Source organism: Sesamum indicum, linkage group LG3 (genome assembly GCF_000512975.1).
Source record: "Sesamum indicum cultivar Zhongzhi No. 13 linkage group LG3, S_indicum_v1.0, whole genome shotgun sequence".
Classification (NCBI taxonomy): domain Eukaryota; kingdom Viridiplantae; phylum Streptophyta; class Magnoliopsida; order Lamiales; family Pedaliaceae; genus Sesamum; species Sesamum indicum.
In genome coordinates, this window is record NC_026147.1 from 12,509,090 (window position 1) to 12,530,453 (window position 21,364).

Below are 21,364 nucleotides of genomic sequence, written 5' to 3' on the forward strand. Positions count from 1 at the left end.
GTGTCTTTGGGGTCCACTTGGAGGAGCAATAGGGCATCCATTCAACGAAAAAATCCTAGCAAACGAACTCCCCCTCAATTGGAAGGAGCCCAATCTGTCAGAGTATGATGAAATTATGGATCCTCAGGAGCACCTGTCATGTTTTGATAATGTTGCCCTACTCTACCATTATACTGCTGGGGTCAAGTGTCGTGTGTTTATAACTATCTTCACACGCTCCATCCAACAGTGGTTCAATCAATTTCCTCTAAGATCAATCTGATTATTTGGAGAATTTCTCTCTCTTTTTTCACCAATTTGTCAATAGTAAACGACATCAAAAGACAATGAAAGATAACAGATATTCTCCTGATAAAATAATTTGGCATTTATAAAACAAAAATGTCCTTCTCATTTATTCTATATAATTTTTATTTTACTCCCTAAAGTGTGATTTATTACCAAAATTATTTTTAGAGATTTAAAATTTTACACATTTTTTTATTTAAAAACAATTGTTAAAATTTATAGCTTCTTATAAATTGTATAATACAAAAAATATTTACAAGCTCATATATGCAAATATATTTTACAACGTGCATTTATGTTAAAAACAATACATGTGTAAATTGTGATGTAATATATACATTACATATGCATATAATTTTATAAAAAAATATGTTATATAACTTATATATTTTATATCCAATTACATTTACAATAATTCAAATACATCATATCATTACTCACAAAATCATAGAATATTATATATTAATTATATACATAGATTTGCATACTTTACAGTTATGTTCAATATAATATTTTAAATTGTATTGATAAACTCTTTTAAAAAAATGTTCAATACATAACAATACAACGTAAAAATTATGTAAATTTCATAACAGTTATATAAAGATATAAGAATAAAATTATAGAGTTTATACAGATTTTTATATTAATTATAAAAATTATATAAAAAATTTCAATAATATTTATTTTAAATAAAATATTCATAATAATTCAAATTGTATCTTAAGAGAATGATCGAAAAAAATGGTATTTGAGAGGGTGTAAATAATAAGGACACTTTTATCATTAAAAAATTGGTCCGTATTATGAGGGGATTTTGTTACATTCGTAGAAAGTGTATTGAATCCTAAAATCTAATTATGTAATTTTGAAGGAATTATAAAATTAATTAACTCCAAATATCTATACCTTTATATGAAGAGCACTGTATGTTATAAATCTAATTAATATATTTTAAAATAATTATAATTTTTTTTAATTAATTATACATACGCATTTAAATATGCCACGTATACTCGTAAATTAGAATGTTCGGTCAGTTCTTGTAAAGGGTAAATTCAGTGAGTCTTCAATGGGTGCATGTTGCACTATTGCACCTGATGCTACCTTGATTTTTCCAACATACTCATGTAAGTGTGTATGGATTTGTTATTTTAAATCCGTTCCATCTTTTTTTATTAAACAGAATAAAAAATCCAACATCATCTGAAATTTAAAAGAAAAAAAAAAGTTACTCCGAAATTGGGGATATGCAGCATGAAGTGTGAGTGATGTTAATATCATTATATCTTATCTTTATAAGTACAAAATTATTACATGAAAATGTTAAATGCGGAATAAAATAAAATTTTATGTACTTTTTTTGCTAATGTCAATATTTTTTGTGCAAATCCTTATAAAATGGGATCAAGTGTAAACATGAATTTTCGGAGGTAATATAAGTGTAATTTTAATTTTTTTCAAAAAAAAATATAATTTCATATTTTTAAAGAAAATTTAAGTGTAATTAACCCTATAATTATATGAATTCTCATGAAATAAATATTATATTTGATAACATATGACGCATATCTATTCTGCGTAATTTCTTGAAGTATGTAGTTTTTCACTTATACTTAAAAAATAACTAAGGCTTTTAATATTTGTCGAGCCGATATACGTTAAAAATCAAACTTTTTATTCATTCACATGAGTAATGGACAATAGAAAATTGAAATGCATGTAATTTTAACTTGTTATTGTTTCTTTTGACAAATTTTTTATTTTTAGTACCACAATATATATAGAGCATTTTAAAGTTGGGATAAGATGTTTTTTGGTCTCGTAGCATAGATTATTTGGCAGTTTCATCCTTTAACTTTTTAGGGTAGCATTTAGGTTCAACATCTTTTTAGTTTTCGAGATCTCGGTTCTTTTTTCATCAGAGTTCACCTCCACCAGCTAGAAAGATGAACTCCAGAAAAAAAATAACTGAAATTGCAAAAATAACATACATGACCAATTGCTACTCTAAAAAGTTAAAGAATTAAAATGTCAAATGATTTAAGTTGATAGCACAATTATGCAATATGACCAGTTAGTAATTTCGTTAACTCTACCTTCACCACATGCATTTCACGTGACATTTGACGCCAAAAGCTCATCATCAACGGTCAAGTACACTTTTTTGTTCAAAAATTAATGGAAGTATCAGTTTTATAGACGAGGCCACTTATATGGTACCAATTCAAGGTGCACGACTGGTAGGGACCAACTCATAAATGTTCAATCCAAGACCGACCCACTATTGTTTATGGTAAGTCTTGGGATGGTCTTAGGCCTTTAAAAAGGCCCAATTGGATTTGTTTCTAAACCTATATCAGGCTCGAATGTGCTTCTATTTTTTTAAAATTGAGGTTTTCTTTTGAACTATTACTTAAATTTGTGATTATTTTATGAAATAAATAAATAATATATTCAATCACACAAAAAATTATAATTAGAAAAATTAATTGGTAAGATTATATCATTAATGAACTTAAATGATAATTTGACTAATAAATTTACAATAATAACCTTATATGATAATAAATTTAAAAATATCTTAAAATGAACTTTGAAAAAAATAAACAAAGAGCATTAATGAATTAAAGTACTAACAACTTAGAAGTCGACAATAAACATAAATATTTTGATAGTTCTAAAAGTATAAAAGAATGACTAGAATGATCAATGTAGAAGAATAAAATAAAAATTATAGCCACGTATATTAAGAAACAAATGGCCCTAGGCCACTAGGGTGGGCTAGTCCCATGTATCAATACCAAGAACCGGCCCCATCCCAAGTGCGCCTGTGCCAAACCAACCTACTTATTGGTTCAATTCAATCCTAGGTTAGGCTTGTCCAACTCAACCCACTGTACATCTTGAGTATCAATTTATGCTATTTTGAAAAATCATGGTCCCAATTTTGCAATATATATACTGTGTAACATAATAGCAAAAATATTTTTTTTTCTTTAAATAAAATAAAAAGAAAATATGATATAATTTTAAATAAAAAATTTAATCCGAACATTTAGTGTCACATAAAACTTTGCCCTTAAATTCAAATTAACCACACGACAGAAAATTCTTAGTAAATATTGATGGCAACACCAAAATAATTGATGGTCTTCATTCCTTCATTTAAATTTCTTTAATTATTTTTTAAATTAATTTCCTTCCATCCACCTGTTGCATTCTTCGCCCTTCCGTTTTGTGGCCCTGGCTGATCAATGCAAGCATGCATTCAGGCATGCAAGCACGCATCCCCCATCACTCTTACAACACTCCTAAGAATGGGGTGCAATGTCTCGAGGGTAGAGGCCAATGGCGTCTCTTTGCCGGCCCGGCTGCTGCCGATCTTCCCCATGCGTCTGGGGCAGATCAGGCATCGCAAGCACGGCACCCCCTTGAAGGATCCCACCCCTTCCCAAAAAAATTTGCTTCTCCATAAGGATGAGGATGACTATGCTTCCATCCGTTCTTCCATTGCCTCCAGAACATTAGCCTCTTCCCTCCAAGATAGCATTAGAAACCCCAATCTCGTCGAACAAAAACAAAAGGAGATTGGCTTTCGTGATGATGAGAATGACGATGAAGGAAGCTTGAAAAAGTGTACTAAAAACGATACGAAAGACAGCCCGAGAGAGGAGGGGAATGCCAAGATTGAGGAGGCTGTGACAGATGACGAGGAGGATGATGACAACGACGACAAGAGAATGATCGGCTATGAGGATGATAAATCCTGTCCAGGGTCGCCTAGCTTTCGAGTATATTTCCATGAAAATGGAGAAGACGAAAGCAATGATATTGGTAAGAAATGCTCATGGTTGTATCAAATGTTTGATAATATGTAGAAATATTTGATCGTGATTAATTGAGGGGTTACGATGAAATGCAGGCAAGACTAATAATATTGGTGCCTCCAGAGAAACTACTGTTTCGAGTAATTGTGATGGCTTATCATCAAAGGTAAATTTCTACACAAGAATACAACCTCTAGCCCGTCAAAAGGTGAAAGCAGATATATAGCCAAATTATTGGCAGAAATTCAGAGGAGAAATGGAAAAGGAACTAGGCAAAAAGAATTGATTATACTCCCACATATGACAAGGAAATCATGAATTTGGAATACGCAAATTTATCATCTATTCTAAAATAAAAAAAAAAGATATTATTTTTTTACTCATAAACGACGGTTTTTGATAATATTACATAAAATATGTTATTGAATAGATAATATCATAATTAGTTGGTTTTCTTTTCTTTTTTGATTTTTTTTGAAAATGTGATGTGTTGGTTCATATATATTTATTTAATTTTTGCAAGAAAATAACTCAATAACTATGAAAAATTTGATATTATGATATATGTGTTCAACTAATTAGCAAATAAAACTTTCATTGTTAAATTCATTAGCAAGTAAATTTTTTATATTAAAAAGTTATATTAGCAATGATAGTTTTACTTGCTAGTTAGCTGGACGCTAAATTTTTTTCGTTGCTACTAAATCATTTTCTTGTTGTGAATTCCTATTCAAATACATTTTAAAGTATAAAAAATTATTTATTTTATGCACGACATGCCACGACGGCTAATCAGTCCTATAAGTTAGTAAAAGATTGTGTTGCAGGGATCGTCTGATCCAGACAAGAAAGTGAAGAGAGGAAGAAAAAAGAGGAGCTTTGTAAAGATATTGCCAAAGGGAGGACAAGCCGCAGTCAAGAATCTATTGAAGGTGAAATCGTGCTGCACGTCGACTCGTTCCTCCCGCGACCACGCCCATCTTCTACGAACAAAAACATCCACTTGAAACCGTGCATGCATGCTGATTGACAGAGGAACCGCGGTCCTCCTCACAGTTTGGCCTGGGTTTTTTTCTCTCATACCCCCATCTATTTTTCCTTCAGCTAGAGGAAAAATCACCTAAGTATACTATGTATCGGTAGAGGAAAAATCAGGGATTGTAAATTGTAAGTTTCAGCATGTACGGAAGCATAGCCCAACCTAAACATCCAAATTGATTCTTAATGAAATAAAATGGAAGAGTATGTTGTTATACGCACAGGATATTTATTTATTAAAAAAAGACAGCAAGTAATTGCGACGGATAATGAAGAAAATCCATCATACAGAAATTTGTGACAGATGTATATATGGAAAAAGGAAAATCGCAACAAAGCCCGTCGCGAAGTACTGTTTGAGATGAAAATGATGACCCTTGCCCTCCCCCCACCAATTTTGCAACTGAAGCAAAACTCTATGATGTCCGTCGTTTCAGAAAATAAAAGGAAATGTATATTGTGATGGAGGGTTCAATGAAAATTGCGACTGACTGTGACGGCATTTACGATGAAATTTCCTTAGCAAAAGTCGTTTTATTGTCGTAATTTTGTTTTTGTGACAAAATCACTCTGTCACTAACCATTGGTATGGAAATTTCTAGCCTTGCCATGGAGTGTGTGGTTGCAGTTATTGCAATGGAGTTTGTGATACAGCTGTTGACATAAAAAAAACTAAAATAAATTATCAATTAAAAAGTTCAATATAAATTGACTAAATTGAGTTTCAAAGCAAATTCATTATAAATTTGAACTTTTAACAAACTAGAAGACGATCTTTCGCCCGACATGGATTCGTTTTATCATAGGATTTATCCTACAGTTTTTAAGATAGAAGCCCAATGAACACTCCGAGATAATATAGCGATGCAAATACGCACAACACATCCAAACTAGGGATGATGTTCTTGAGATTGTATTATCTACTTTAGTACTATACCAATTAGTTAACCGGCCAAATTTAGTGGTATATTCAACGTGTCATGTTTTTTTTATCATTAAGTGCTACAAAATTTCATGCTAATCACTGTTGCTAGAGCACAATAGTAGCTTCAAGTTTAGTATATAAAAAAAAATGTAACAATTCGTCTATAACATGTAACAACATGATGCTTACCTTAATAGCCAACTTTTATTGCAGGCATGGAATATTGCACATGTTAGCCCATTGGACTTACTCAGGAGGAGCACTAGATGTTAAATATTGAGTAACGCGTAATATGGATGATACTAAATGATAACACACGTGTCCCTATGAGGGACGATGCTCGGGCGGAGGCATACATGGATCATTAGGTGTGTGCAATACATCGCCACTTTGGCCATTATACTCGAAAGAGGTCCGTGACAAATTCTATGAGTTTAAGGAGCAATATCGTCAATTTCATGAAACCACATTGATACCAGAGATACAGTATGATGTAGAGACATTTTGCATGGACTTTCCAAGCGAATTACATATTCTAATGACACAAGTAAGCTGCACTATTCTAAATGTATTTAATCAAGTTTTATAATAAAATAATTTCTCTTTATATCTAATTAACGATATTGATTGTCACTTTACACTATAATTAGCTATTCACGTTGGTGCAACTTTACTATAGTATCCAGAACCGTATTACCAAAGCATGTGTGAGGTGTCGGGAGTCCCTCAAGGCCTATAAGTTGATGCAAGGGAGCTAGTGACCCACAAAATGGAAACAAGAGCAACACCGTACATATTCATCTTAGAGGCACAAAAGATACGTCTATTATCATTTTAAATTCCATTGCCCCTACCATACTGTCCCACACTCATATTGGAAGTTAGGTTGCAGTAGGATAGGTGGCGCATAAGGCTGGCAGCCCACAATTGGCACAGAGCGTGTCACTAGTACTTTGTAGGAGTCTAGCCATATATTACATCGTGAACGAATTACATCCGTCATTCTAGAGTGCAATTCGACTATAAAGAATACACTGTGAGTGAAGGTGCTAGTATAGCCCAATCGAGGCGGCAAACCTACCACGCCCTTGGCCTCATGACAGTTCTTAAGCATTTACTTGCATTTCTAAATTTGGTACTTAATTATAAAACTAAGTGATGATGAGAAGATGAACTTGTTTAATTATATGTGTGGCCAAGGCATGAGATTCTCCTATCATGTAAGATGTAGTTTAATTGTACAATTCCCTCTTGATCTTCCAAATTAAATATTTAATATGTTTCAATCATTAATTGAATACAAAACTATTGTTTAAAATATTAATAAAAAAATAGTAAATAATTTGTCACACAAATATCAAGCAATAATATATAGAATTCAACCTACTTAATAAGAAATTTATATATATATATATATATATCTAAATACATATGAAAGGAACATACTTTGACATTAAATAGTCAATTGTGCCTCTATAGAATAAAAACAAATATACAATACATATTTTAAACTATTTCAAATTATCTTTAAAAAGAAATCCAAACATATGCACTATTTTCAAAACATACTTATTATATCTGTTTTTCTCTTTCTATTTTCACAAAATAAAATAAAACTCTCAAAAAATGAATTGAAATACTATGTATATTTTTTAAAACATTTTGGATAAGAAGAATAAATAACACAATTTAATTTATTTATAATATAACCCTTGGACATTGTCCACTCACTAGAAAAAAAAATTACTGTTGACTAGAATATTAATGACTATGGGTAAAAATCATGATAAATAACTACTGTTAACTACGGTTAAATAAAAACTGATGCAAAAAATTATTTTTTTCACCATGAAAAATTAGTTGCCACGACTAAAAGACATGGTCAAAATATTTATCATGGCTTTTAACCATGACAGATATTTTAGCTACCTTCGCAAAATTTACGACCAACAACCGTTGCATGATTATGGTCAATAACTATTTGCGACGATTGTTTGTTATTAACCATGACAAATCAACCATAGTTAAATGTTATAATTTTTCTAGTGACTACACATAACATAGTGTTGTTACTAATACACTATGCTCGAAATTAATTGTGAAGTCTTTTAAGAACTAACTAAAAATAAAATTAAATAAAAGAATTAACTTTGATAAATCACGAGTTCGAATTTCATATAGACATTGAAAACTCAACTTTGATTATACTTTACATATAAAAGAAAAATATAGAAATTAGCTTTATGGCCCCAATGGAATTTTTTTTTAAAAAAAAAAGAAAAGAAAAATGAACAAAATTTGAAATGTGCAATGCTATTCCAAAGGGTGGCTTTTGGTTTGGTGGCCCATGGGAAAAAGCAAAGGACAAAAGGAAAAGAAAAGACAATTTTTATTATTTAAATGCTATAATTAAACAAAGTCAATAATGCACAACCATGTAAATATTTTGACTTTGAATTTGGTAGGGCATAATTAAAAACAAAGGAAAAGAAGTAATCAAAATTATAGGTGTAGGAAGGGAGTTTTTCACTGCATTATGAAAGTATTCTCAATTTTTGTGGTAACTGCATACTTGATATGTATGCATGTACAAAACATAATTATAATTATTATAACAAAAAAATAATATCACTTAATGAAGAGATTATGACCTAAATTAATTTTAAATAAAACATAAACTAAAATCAGCTACAAGTATAGAAAATTATATGAAGAAGAAGCAAAGAAAAGATAATTTTTTAAAAAAATATAATAAGGTTGAAGGCGTATACAATAAGGTGTTTAATATGGATTTATATACGAGAAATTAAGTTTTTTTTTCTTTTATTTAAATTTTGAACAAAAAGTGACATTTAAGGGTTGTTTGCAATATTTTTTTTTTGGGTGGGAATAAGTTGTCAAAAATAATGTAAATTAAGCAGTAGTAAAAATCGGGAGTATTTGAAAACAAAAGCTAAGAGTGATAAGAGTTGAAGACAGAGTGTTTGGAATAACAACTTAATATTTATAATTTTACTAATAAGTTGCAGAAGTTGGTAGGGAGTTGCTTATAGTGTTTGACTTAATCAGCTTAATTTAAATAGTTCAAAAGTAGAAATTGTAAAAAAAATATATATATGTTCAACTTATTTCCAACATAAGATGATAAGTATTTCCAAACATCCTTTTAAGTAGACATACTTTCTCTACGTAAGTTACTTATTATAGACTTCTCCCACTTAAATCAATAGTAATTGTACTTTTTGTGTATCAAAATTAATTCAAGAACATATGTGAAGTGGGCGAATGAACATTTTTTAGCTCCTTAAGTTCGTACCTGTAATTAAGGATGTCTTAGTGTAGTGGTAAGGTTAAAATTAAGGTTTTATGAACAAGTTCGAATTAAGAGGTTCGAGTCTGATCGAAAGTGTGGTTATTTGACATAATTAGGAATATTTCTTTGTTGTATATAAATAATAATATTTATTTTATATTGTTGAAACAAACATTTTAAAATTGCTATTAAATTCTCCTAAAATAACACTATATTTTAAAAATTATCATCCATATTAAATATATAAGAAATAATCTACAGTGTTTATTTTTAAAGCTTTTATTTTATTTATTTCTCTTTCAAAAGTCATGCTTTCAAGAAAATGTTTTTATTCAATATTTTTTAATTTATTGAGGATAGTAAATTTAATTACCTACTTTTTTTATTTTCAATGTTAAAATAAACTTTAATTTTTTATTAGTAGGTCACTCACATAACTAACAATCTTATTTAAATTAAAAGTCTCTCATTTTCTAAGTTATGCATTATTCTATTGTATATGAAATTAATATAATTGGACAATCTTTCAAATCTTGAATATTGAAATCCTTATTTTTATATTTTAAATCTTTAAAAATTAACTCAGAGATTATTTATAAATATATATATGAATAATGTATTATATGGAAGCAAGAAAATCTGGTAATACAAAACGTGTTGTCTTTCCTTTTCTATAATTGCATTATAAGAAAATTCACCAACCACAATATCTGATCTATTTAAATATCCTGGTCTTGGATCCCATCTTCCTCCCACTCAACAAACCCTAGATTGTCGATCTTCCAAAGGTGAGAATGAGGTGCAGCAGACTCAACGCAACGTGGCTTAGCTAAATTCCGCTTGTGTGAACTCTGCATCCATTGTCAGGTTATTTTCTCTTAATCTCCATTTCTCCTTAGAAAATTCCGTTAAACTCGCTCGATCATTTTCTGTGCTTCACAATTGCGATAAATTTCTGTTTTTTTGTTTCAATGGGCGACTTGAGGTGTATATTATTTCCTTAAATCTTAGCTTTGGTTCGAGAATCACCCATGCGAGCGGTTGGGCTGGCAATGACCGTTTCTCAATCCGATGCAATACTCTGTGTGCTTTTCATATTTCGAGTATGTGAGGCTGAAGGGTGGAGATTATGCTGAAAAATAAATTATTTATTAACCTTCTATCCAGCAATTACCTTGTTCCGAGAATATACATTTTGTTGAAAGAAAACGCATTGTTTGCTAGGGGTTCGGGGAAATTTTTAGATGTATGGAATGTGACTATGTGAATAATGAAAAAGGATTATTCTTTTGAAGATATAAATAGTATAATACCTTATCAAGATAATAATGTTAATGAAAAAGAATGATCCGAAACTAATTAGGTCCAAAAATTTGATCTTGCATGAGGCCTATTGGGAGAAATTCAAAGTACTAATGAAAAAATGGAAAATGGAAAATGGAAAATGAATTGGTTTTGACACGGGTAATTATCTAACTTTTAACATTTAATGTCTGCTACTTTTCCTAAAACAATTAGAAATGTCAGTTAAGTTTTCTGGAAAAAAAAGTGAGGAAGTATTCATATAGGCTTTTATGTCTACCCTTCTGAGGCATGATGTTTTGATCTATAACTTTACACAGTTGTCTAATAGGAATTTTTTTTATAGCATGAATAAAAAAATTCTCATGTTTAGCTGCACATCATTTTTGCCTATGAAAGCATTAAGGTGGACAGAAGTATCATATAGGTCAGATTATAGCAATGGTTAATAGTTTTGAAGGTTTGGTATTGTATGTTCCATGATCTAATGATCCTAATCTTTCCATTTTTGATAGAAATATCAGCCTACATATTTGTTTTTAAGGCTTTATCGAATGTTGTTGTGGAAACTACACTAGGAAAGTCATGGAGACGGGTGAATGAGTTTGGTGAAGGCCCCTGATGAAACCTTGAAAAGATGAAATTATAAGATTCTTAGAGTTACTACATAATCAAATGTGTCAAATGTCAAATACTATGTTTAAATTTATACTTCCTTATTGTTTACTCTGCATCTTTGTCAAAGTATTAAATTTTAAATGACCATACATATTAGAATTAATTAAAATCTTGCAAGGAAGCATTATTCTTCCTTCCTTTCTTTTACTATTTCGTTGCATATCTCAAGTTATAAAACCGTACAATATGCTCAGTTCATCTCTAGAAGTAACAACTAATTTAAAACCTAAAAGTTGGAGCAAGGAGTTTGACATGCAATATTACCTAATATAACTAAAATGGGAATTTATTAAGTCTCTACATCTGGAGTAGTCCAGATTTTGCTTTCATGCAAATCCTTTATTTTCTTCTCTTTTTACTTATAAATTTACAAAATAATCCAAAACTAGGAAACATGAAAGATATAAGAAAGAGAAGAGAACACAAAATAAGAACTAAACTTGTGTAGCAAATGAGCAAGCGAAATGAGAACGATAAAATTAACCAAATATCAGTCCTTTTAGTTGATCACATATACATACATGATACAAAACCATGATGCCTGTGAGAACTTTTTGCTGCTTTATTGTTCAAATCTTTTAAGTTAAACTTCTTGGACATATTCGTGAACATATCTGGTCCATCAAAGTGGTGGTGAAAACTGAAAATGACCAGACACAATAATCCAATGACCATTGATGGACCAGGTGCGTGTACTTGGTCCATGGGAAATTGAGTGTATAATATTAGATGATATCAAACACTAAAATATTTTTCATACAAAAAGATATATAAAACTAAAGTATGTGCAAAGTGATATAGCAACCTTCCTAAAATTCCAAATGAATGAAGAACTTTAAAAATTAGCTTAATATTTTTCAAATGATGAATGCAGCATGTATACTACAGAAATGGAAAGACAAACTCAATGAGAATGTATTAAGATTAAATGGCTGTGGGAATCAACAAATAACTGAACCAACTAAATTCCTTTAGATATAGAATAGGAAAAGTTAAAGTATTAGGCTAACAACAAAATATATAAAATCAGAAAGGTAAGTACAGAGACAGAGAGGAAACCAAAGCTTAAAAATCATAAAATCATACATAAAATAGCTTCTAGAACATCTTGAAAGCAAAATGCTAATTTAAAACTACACAAACCAAAAACATGATTATTCCACATGAAAATAAGATAAATATTATTGACTAAATCATCTAAACATATTTTGGATTTCATGAAGATGAATATGTCTGTTATTACCTGACATATAAAAATGTTTAAGTTACATGGCACAACCTGACATATAAATATGTTTAATTTACATGGCACAACCTGACATATAAAAATGTTTAATTTACATGGCACAACCTGACATATAAAAATGTTTAATTTACATGGCACAACGGAGTCCAACAGGGCCATGCAAGTGTCTGCATACATGGCGCTTGCATGGGGCATATAATTTATGTATATTAAATATGCATACATGTAAATGCACGGCTATGTCTGACTCTTTGTGTATTGATGGCAGAAGGAGAAGTAGGGCAAGTGGATATTTCCTAGATTGTGGAGTAGTGGAAAAGGGAGGTCAGACTATACGACAAGAATTTGGCCTTTTTCTTTCCTGTGGAGCCATATCTTGAAATTTTTGAAAGTTGTAAGAAAAGGTAAGTCATTATTAATAAAAGTCATATACACTCAGAACTCAGAAGCATAGTTGAATCAATGGGCTGTCTGGTGTAAGATTTTTCCTGAAAATAGAAGTATTGTCTGCTGTTTTAGGTGTGCATAACTTGTGTTTTTGTGATCTTTTGTTGCTTGATCTTAATCAGGCAGTTGTAAAGAGAGGAAGATATGTTGGGAGTTTTAAGGCGAAAAGTAGCCTGCAAAGCCAATGCTTCGGTGGGATTTTCCATTTCTGTTAGTTCATTAATTTGATTGGTCACTCTCCTTGATTTGAGTATCAGAGTAGTAACCATTTTTGTTTTTACCTTTGTCTTGAAAAGGCTTTGGAGCAAGGAATCCGAGTTGCTGCATCACGGGCTTTTTCTTCCTCAGGAAAGGAGGTACTTGCTTTCTGCGTTTAGTTGGAAATTATTTCTTTGATGAAACCATGTGTTTGGGTGATGGGAAAGTGGTTGATACTGCTAAAAACGATGGAAAATTTCTTTCTGAGATCTTTGGACTTAGTGTTGCATGCATATATTTTGAAGTTTCAGTATTAGTGGAAATTTTCCTTGTTGATGTTAAATTATCATAATCTAATTCTAATTCCAAGTTGGTCTCCAGTTTAAGCATATGCAAATAGTGTAAGTATGTTGTGCGGTAATCTTTTATGATTGTTTTCAGTTGTTCAGGGATTTTGATATATGTAAAAATAAATATGGTGAATGATTTTATTGCCATTTCTTACAGATGACCGTGCGTGAAGCTTTAAATTCAGCACTTGATGAAGAGATGTCTGCTGATCCCAAAGTCTTCATAATGGGTGAAGAGGTATCATAGAAGTTTTGATTGTGTTTATGAGAAGAAAAGACGATTTTCTGTTGTTTCTTATGGGTTCTTTGTGAGTTATATATACTATGTTGACTAATTATTACTGTAATACAGGTTGGTGAGTATCAGGGTGCGTATAAGGTGATGACCAGTTCAATTATGACCTCAGTCTTTATTTAGAAATTACTCTGTGTCATTAACAAGTTTTTGTTTTACTATATTTTAGATCTCCAAAGGGCTTCTGGAGAAGTATGGTCCAGAGAGGGTGCTCGATACACCCATCACCGAGGTTGACTTTTGTTCCTTTTCACATGAATTATTTGAATTTAGTCAAAGTGGAAGAGTCATTCTCAACCAAGTACTTTGTTCAGGCTGGATTTGCTGGAATTGGAGTTGGTGCAGCATATTATGGTCTAAGACCTGTAATTGAGTTTATGACATTTAACTTCTCAATGCAGGTAGAATTCTTCACTTTGCACCATGTTGCTTTTCATGGATTTATATTTTCCGAGCCTCCTTTCATATTGCATCAATTCTTTTTGAAGTTCCAGCTTTACATTTCAATACCTTGATGATGCCATACTTGTGTTTTGTTGCATCTATTCCACCTTAGCAGCTCTGAGCTATTTATTTTGTATTAAGATGGTCAAAAGCTTAAATGAAACCTTGTTTGGGCCGGGGAATATAAACACTCTTGTGTTAATCTTTTGGTTATGCTGTTTGTTACTCATAATAATGTCAACTTACAAATGTTGTACATACTACGAAGAGAATTATTTCAAATGTTTATCTTGCCTAAAAGCCTATGCTGTTCTGAAATGATTTTGTGGAGTCTGAGTACACTTGTCAACCATGTTGTAGGGTTGAAGAACCCAGGCTTCATTGTGTATTGTAACATTTTTTTCATGTTGGCTTCCATTTTTGGACAAACATAAAGACAAAGCGCCTAGCTGCATAGTCTTGCTGTGAAAATCTGGAGATGGATTGCAGTTTCATCAGCTGTCAATGTCCAATTCATCAGCAAGATCAAGATGCAAAACTTGAAGAGTTCATTGTGAAATTTCGTTGTGGTTCAGTGAAAAACTTTTGATGCATTTAAATGTTAGCAATAGCTTTGCAAAAATCCAATTAACACGAACAGTTTCATGAGCATGCTTTAATACAAACAAAAGATTTTTGGAGGTACTGATGTGTCCTTGCTGCAGGCCATTGATCACATCATCAATTCTGCTGCAAAATCAAATTACATGTCTGCTGGTCAGATATCAGTGCCTATTGTTTTCAGAGGTCCGAATGGTGCTGCTGCTGGTGTTGGTGCTCAACATTCACAGGTATATGTCTTATATAGGGAATTTGAAACTATTCTAAACTCCACTTGTTGATATACCTAATAAGTTCACAATTGAAGCTGATGAGGAGGATTGCTCCTGAAACTCATATATTTAGCTAGGCAACATCGTAGCCCCAATTTGGTAATTTGATCATGATTCTAATCCATAAGGTGGATCAGGTCTGAAGCAGAGATCAAGAGCAAATTGGACTGTTTTTTTTTTTTTAAATAAATTTTTCTTATGTGAGGAGATTGCTGCAAGCAGGAAAGCATAAGCACAACATTTCGAACATATGAAGATTGCCTCCACCTTGCATAGGATATCATGTTCGCTCTTTTTACCAATAAGAAAAGTAAACCCATCTTCCAAAATGACCCATTTGTTTGTTACTAACTAGAGTATATAGAAAATTAATTTGTTTAAATTCTAGATTCTACTTAGATTATCTTTTCCAATGGAGATTATTAATAGCCACATTATTAACTCTTAAATTACAGGATTTTTATGTAAGTTTATTTTTGGGTTGGAACAAAGCTTTAACTGAGCCCCCACCTTCCAACTCAAAGATCCATTTTCATGTTGTATTATGATATAAATATTTTAATTTGATATCATTAAATTAAGTTTTTAGAGGAGAAATGAGTATTTCAGGTTAAATTATTCAACTTAAGGTTCTGTGAAGATTTATGGACAAGTAAAATGTGGAATCCGGACATCCTTTGCATAATTGAGAGTTCCATTTCTTGGAGGAGCATCTAGTTTACATGGTCCAATTTTAATTTAGGTGATGTTGGTTCTCTTTGGTTTAAAGAATTCTTCCAAGTTTTCCTTGAAGTAATATTATAATGGAGTAAGAATTATTTTGATACTAGCATTATTATCAAATTAATACATGAATTTTTGCAAATGATTGAATTGATACCCGAGTTTCTTCATAAATATCAAATTGGTCATGAGTTTTTTGCAAATATTTGGATTGATACTTGAGTTTCTCCATAATTGTCGAATAGATACCTATTTCTATCTTAAAATATTTTGTAAAGACAAAAATATCCTTTAATCTAAAGTTAGTTTTTCTTTTTTCCCATTCGATTCAAAATTAGTCTTAAGTATTTTTTGACCTTTATTAAAAACTCAAGTATCAATTAGGGCATTTATAAAAACTCATGTATCCATTTGACATTTATGAAGAAACTTGGGTATCAATTCGATCATTTGCAAAAACTCATGTATCAATTTGATAATAATGCTAAAACTCAGGTATTAAAATAATTTTTACTCTATCATAACGTGACCTAATCCAAATTGAACTAGCAAACTGAAAATATAGATGATGTAAACACTTCCGCTTATGAAGAGGAAATACTTGCTATGTTGGGGAACTATGAAATCTGAAAATAAACACATTTTATTAGTCAACTTCTTGTTTCCCTACTTCCCTGATCAACCATGAAAGAGTCATTCTTCCTGTCCAAATTCTTTACTTCATTCTGCATAACAATGCGATGGGTGTAAGAGTGCACAACTTCCAATATACTGCATTGGTGCTTATGAAGAGGGAACACTTGCTATGTTGGGGAACTTGAAATCTGAAAATAAACACACTTTATTTAGTCAACTTCTCGTTTCCCTACCCCTGATCAACCATGAACGAGACATTCTTCCTCTCCAAATTCTTCATGTCTTCTGCACAACATGATAGGTGTAAGAACTTCCAATAAACTGCATTGGTGCTTAATGCTCCAGTTCAAATGATTTGCCTTCACTCTCTCTTCTGACAGAGTAAGTTGAAACTTTGGACTCACTTATGCAGTCATGCTATCTGCTACAGACCACATTTCCCTGATGAGTTTGATAAATAGCCGCTTTGCGGCAATTTCTAGCGGAGTCTATGACCTCCTCTAGTGATTCCATTATCAGCTTTAATTGTCACATTTTCAAAGAATGCTAATGTTCCTTTTCTTCACAATTATGAGGAGCACAATTAAATGGACACCGTCCTTATTTATTACTCAGATAAATAGATTTTGTTGTAGCTCATTAGTCTATAGGTCTTAAATGGTCAGGCATGAGCTGAATTCACAGGAACAACACATGTCCATACACTTTCAAGTGAATTCCAAAATCCCCTACCGTGCTTTTGGTCCTTTTTTTTTGCTGCTAGAAAGTAGACTAGCTAAGATCTGTCGTATACCATAACATGGTTTTGGTCAGGTTGACTATAAAAGTTATTTAGAGTAGTTAACTTGTCTCATTCCATTGAAGGAGAGTTTATGCTAGAACGACTGTTAGGAATTGCAGACTCTCTTTCAAAATTTGATGAAATATCAACTAATAACTGAAACTGTTACATGGAGTGAATCGGCAATTTCCCTGCTTGTAAGAAGGAAATTGGCTGATGTTTTACCCGGTTTTTACCATATACCAGCATTCTTAGCAATGTGAACTGAGTTACTATTGGTTGCAGTGCTATGCAGCATGGTATGGATCATGTCCGGGATTAAAGGTATTGGCTCCATATTCTTCAGAAGATGCTCGTGGCCTGCTTAAAGCTGCAATAAGGGATCCAGATCCTGTTGTCTTCCTTGAAAATGAATTACTGTTAGTATTAATTTGGTAGTTTCCATTTTGGTATTATTCTGATTTTTTTAATTTCAGTTGGCAATTAAATTTTTTTACACAGATATGGTGAATCGTTCCCTGTTTCAGCTGAAGCTCTTGATTCCAGTTTCTGTCTTCCTATTGGGAAAGCTAAGGTACAAGCTTTCCCATCTAGTGTATGCTATGCTTTCTATTTGCATCTAAATGTTTTATTGATCTCTGGTTCATCAATTCTTGTGGCAGATAGAACGTGAAGGAAAGGATGTAACTATCACTGCTTTCTCAAAGATGGTTGGCTATGCTCTTCAGGTGCCATTTTATTTGTGAAGAAATTGAGATTAATGTTTTAGTTTATGACATTCTGCCATTTTTCTAGAGTTTCATCATATGTTGTTAACTGCAAAGTTTCATTTGTTTTCTGACTTATGAAAAATGAAACTGCAAGGATATTTAGTCTTGTCTTATTCATGACTGCACTTAGAGCTGAAACACCAGTCCTTTTTCCAATATCTTCAATACTATTTGCTATGGCGTCCATGTTAAGTTCATAAACTGTCAAACAATTTCTAGATGCAGCCTTTTGTCAAAGAATTCACTTGGGTGACCAAAATTTTCCATTTTTGTGCTAACTTCCCAACTTCTATGGCGACAAATACTCAGAGGAGCATTATTTGTTGAATACTTTTTGAATGGTTAATTTGGTTATATACTCTACCCAACTAGGTCAATGTACATACCTCGAACCAACTAATGTTATGTGCAAATTTGCAATCTTGCTGTTCTAACGTTGCATCTCCTCATCCAATATACACAGGCTGCTGAGATTCTTGCAAAAGATGGAATCAGTGCTGAGGTAACTTGAAAAATTCAATCATGCATATCATGTATGCATTTAGAGACAAAAAAGGAGTTATCTAATTCTTGGTTTTATTGGGGCTCCTTTTGTCGCAGGTGATAAATCTTCGCTCAATCCGCCCTCTTGATAGATCCACAATAAATGCTTCTGTTAGGAAAACCAATAGGCTTGTGACTCTTGAAGAAGGATTTCCGCAACATGGCGTTGGGGCTGAGATCTGGTTGCCTTCTCGACTCTCTCTCTCTTTCCCCCCTAGAAATTAGCTATACCTCTGTTTTCATCATTTATGCTTATTTTATGACTACTTTTGGACCCTTCAGTGCATCTGTTCTTGAGGATAGCTTTGAGTATCTCGATGCAGCTGTTGAGAGGATTGCTGGGGCTGATGTTCCCATGCCCTACGCCGCAAATCTGGAGAGGATGGCTGTCCCACAAGTTTGTCCCTAATTCTTTTTCATCTTGTCCTTTGAATAATTGCTTGCCTTTTAAAGATGTTACCATCAGTATAATTGCTGTTACGGTTGCAAATGTTAGATTACTATGCTTCAAAATCATGTGTAACAAAAAGCATTTCTCAACTAGAGTATGCCATGAAAAATTGCTGTGAAAATATGTTTTTTTTTTCTTTTTTTTTTTTGGGGGTACATTCTGTGCGTAAGGCTCAAGTGCCTAATATTTAGATAAGATGTTTCGATCAATAATCTAAGGAGCTGCTGAAGGTGTCTGCTCGTCTGGTCTCAACCATGCTTGATATTTGCTAGTATTCTTTACCTCATCCTCCATGTGTATGCTCTGTCTGTGGACTGAGTTGACACTTTGTGCACCCTTTCATGCATGCAAAATCATTGATATATCACCTCTCTCTCCATTTCAAGATTGTATTTCCTCTGCGATGAGGTTTGCTTCTTCCATATTTCTTGTACCATCAGAATGCATGATCTTTAAAGTAAAATCGAAATCTGAAAGAGGAAGAGGATTAATATGCCACTCTATATGGTGCTTGGTCCATTTCTGAATTAGGATAGGCCTCATTGTGCCTACAAAATTGACATCTCAGTGTAAATGTAACACACTCTGCCTTTTGATTAAGTTATGTCTGGTCCTTGGATATTTTGCATTTGTTATTCTTAAAATTGAAAAGTTTTCACTTACCAACTATCTCATCCCGGTTCTATTTGTCAGGTTGATGACATTGTTCGGGCAGCAAAGAGGGCCTGTTACAGATCAAGTTCATTGGCTGCAAGTGCTTAATCTTGCCCAAATAAAGGCTTCTTTTGTTCCTATACATTCTTTTGTCTTAATTATGCTTTAAACGCCACTGTGGTGTGTACTTCTTGCCACCCTTTCTTGTAATAAGTTAGGATGCTCCTCAGAATGCAAGAGTTAACAAGTTTACTCTTCGCCCATTTCACATGAACAAGAAACTCAGGAAAGGAAATAAGGCTGACATCTGTTTCCGTTTTTGCGCCAATTACAGAGCATGTTAATCATGTAAATGAGAACTGGTTTGGAGAAGCTGTGTTACCGGTTCAAATGCTGCTCGTTGTTCAAGTTTATTTGTGATTCCATCTGATTTAACTGCAGTGTGTGACAAAAGATTTAACTGGAAATGAGTCCAATGTAAACAGGATAACCGATCATTGTCATCACCAACAGAAACCCAATTGCTTCATAAACTCTTAATGATCATATGGAGTTGTATCTGGAAATTATATTTTGTGTATTGTCGCACCTGCACATTACAGGTTCGATCTTCTATAAGTTTTTTAGACACTATTTTGGTGAGACGAGCAGAGATATCAATCAACTTGTCAACTGAATTCCCAAAAGACCAAAGGAATGGGTTGCTCTTGCCAGTCGCGAGATATCACACCTTTCGGGTTAACTGATCTTACGCACTTCAAACCAATTTTGTTTGAGAAAATTATAATTTCATTAGAAAATATAGGATGATTTGCAATATTATTTTATGTTTTTGAAAATAGCCAATATTATGCTCACATTTTATGAAAATGATGCAAGGATAGTATGACGTTATAGAAAGATGTTGCAAATTTATTATAATGGGATCAATCTTACAATATTTTTCTAAGTGTAGAACTAATTTAATTATTTTAAGAAGTATGAGATTGATATTGCGAATTATCCTGTGTATTGGAATCAAAATTGTAATTTTCTCAATTGTTTTTTATGAAAATCGGAACCTAGTTCAGTGCATGGATTTTTTTTATGCAATAAGTGAGTTCAGTAACAATCATACTGGGACCACTAACAATCATATTAAACAAATAAGTCAGCACGACAGATTATTGTTGTTGTGTCCATTTCAAAATGCAATACTCATGTTATTTTACTAAATTTATATGTATATACACATCACATTAATTTCTTAAACATATCACTTTATAGAAACAACTTATTGAGACTTGAATTCAAACTTGTAGTAAATTTTGTTTGCCAACAAAATATAAAGCAATCATATTTCAATTAATCTTCATATGTCCTACACTGTCCGCAAAGAACAAAGCCAGACATATTAAAAACATCTAAGTGCACTCATATCTTTATTTCTCTCTCTATATTTGAACAACACTACATTTTATTACAGTTTATTACAGAAAACCTAAGGGACAAATTTTAGCCATTAGAACAAATAGATCTCAATTATCCATTAAAAGTGAGAAAGTAGTATAAATAGGTCTTGGAACCCTCATCTGTAACCA

The 21,364-nt window shown here is 32.2% G+C and overlaps 2 protein-coding genes across 3 annotated transcripts; both read left to right on the top strand.

Annotated features, from left to right (window-relative positions):
* Nucleotides 3,579–5,373, top strand: LOC105158165. 2 transcript variants are annotated; one of them, XM_011074811.2, is made up of 3 exons: nt 3,579–4,125; nt 4,214–4,284; nt 4,934–5,373. In XM_011074811.2, exons 1-3 carry the CDS (start codon nt 3,609–3,611, stop codon nt 5,123–5,125), a joined length of 780 nt encoding a protein of 259 aa, XP_011073113.1. In that variant the 5' UTR covers nt 3,579–3,608; the 3' UTR covers nt 5,126–5,373. The 2 variants fall into 2 exon arrangements, with proteins under 2 accessions (XP_011073113.1, XP_011073115.1); XM_011074813.2 differs by having other exon boundaries at nt 4,946–5,373.
* LOC105158166 (pyruvate dehydrogenase E1 component subunit beta-1, mitochondrial) lies at nt 10,103–20,207 on the top strand. Its single transcript, XM_011074814.2, has 16 exons — nt 10,103–10,261; nt 12,889–13,024; nt 13,190–13,259; nt 13,364–13,423; nt 13,773–13,853; nt 13,968–13,994; nt 14,080–14,142; nt 14,225–14,311; nt 15,059–15,184; nt 17,652–17,785; nt 17,868–17,940; nt 18,029–18,094; nt 18,600–18,638; nt 18,737–18,861; nt 18,962–19,076; nt 19,824–20,207. Exons 3-16 carry the CDS (start codon nt 13,212–13,214, stop codon nt 19,890–19,892), a joined length of 1,113 nt encoding a protein of 370 aa, XP_011073116.1. The 5' UTR covers nt 10,103–10,261; nt 12,889–13,024; nt 13,190–13,211; the 3' UTR covers nt 19,893–20,207.

Excerpts from the sequence above, each read along its gene's own strand:
- LOC105158166 (XM_011074814.2), top strand. The coding sequence starts at position 13,212 with ATGTTGGGAGTTTTAAGGCGAAAAGTAGCCTGCAAAGCCAATGCTTCG. Across the intron at positions 13,260-13,363 it reads CCTGCAAAGCCAATGCTTCG|GCTTTGGAGCAAGGAATCCG; the intron begins GTGGGATTTTCC and ends TGTCTTGAAAAG. Across the intron at positions 19,077-19,823 it reads AGAGGATGGCTGTCCCACAA|GTTGATGACATTGTTCGGGC; the intron begins GTTTGTCCCTAA and ends TCTATTTGTCAG.
- LOC105158165 (XM_011074811.2), top strand. The coding sequence starts at position 3,609 with ATGGGGTGCAATGTCTCGAGGGTAGAGGCCAATGGCGTCTCTTTGCCG. Across the intron at positions 4,126-4,213 it reads AGACGAAAGCAATGATATTG|GCAAGACTAATAATATTGGT; the intron begins GTAAGAAATGCT and ends GATGAAATGCAG. Across the intron at positions 4,285-4,933 it reads GTGATGGCTTATCATCAAAG|ATTGTGTTGCAGGGATCGTC; the intron begins GTAAATTTCTAC and ends AGTTAGTAAAAG.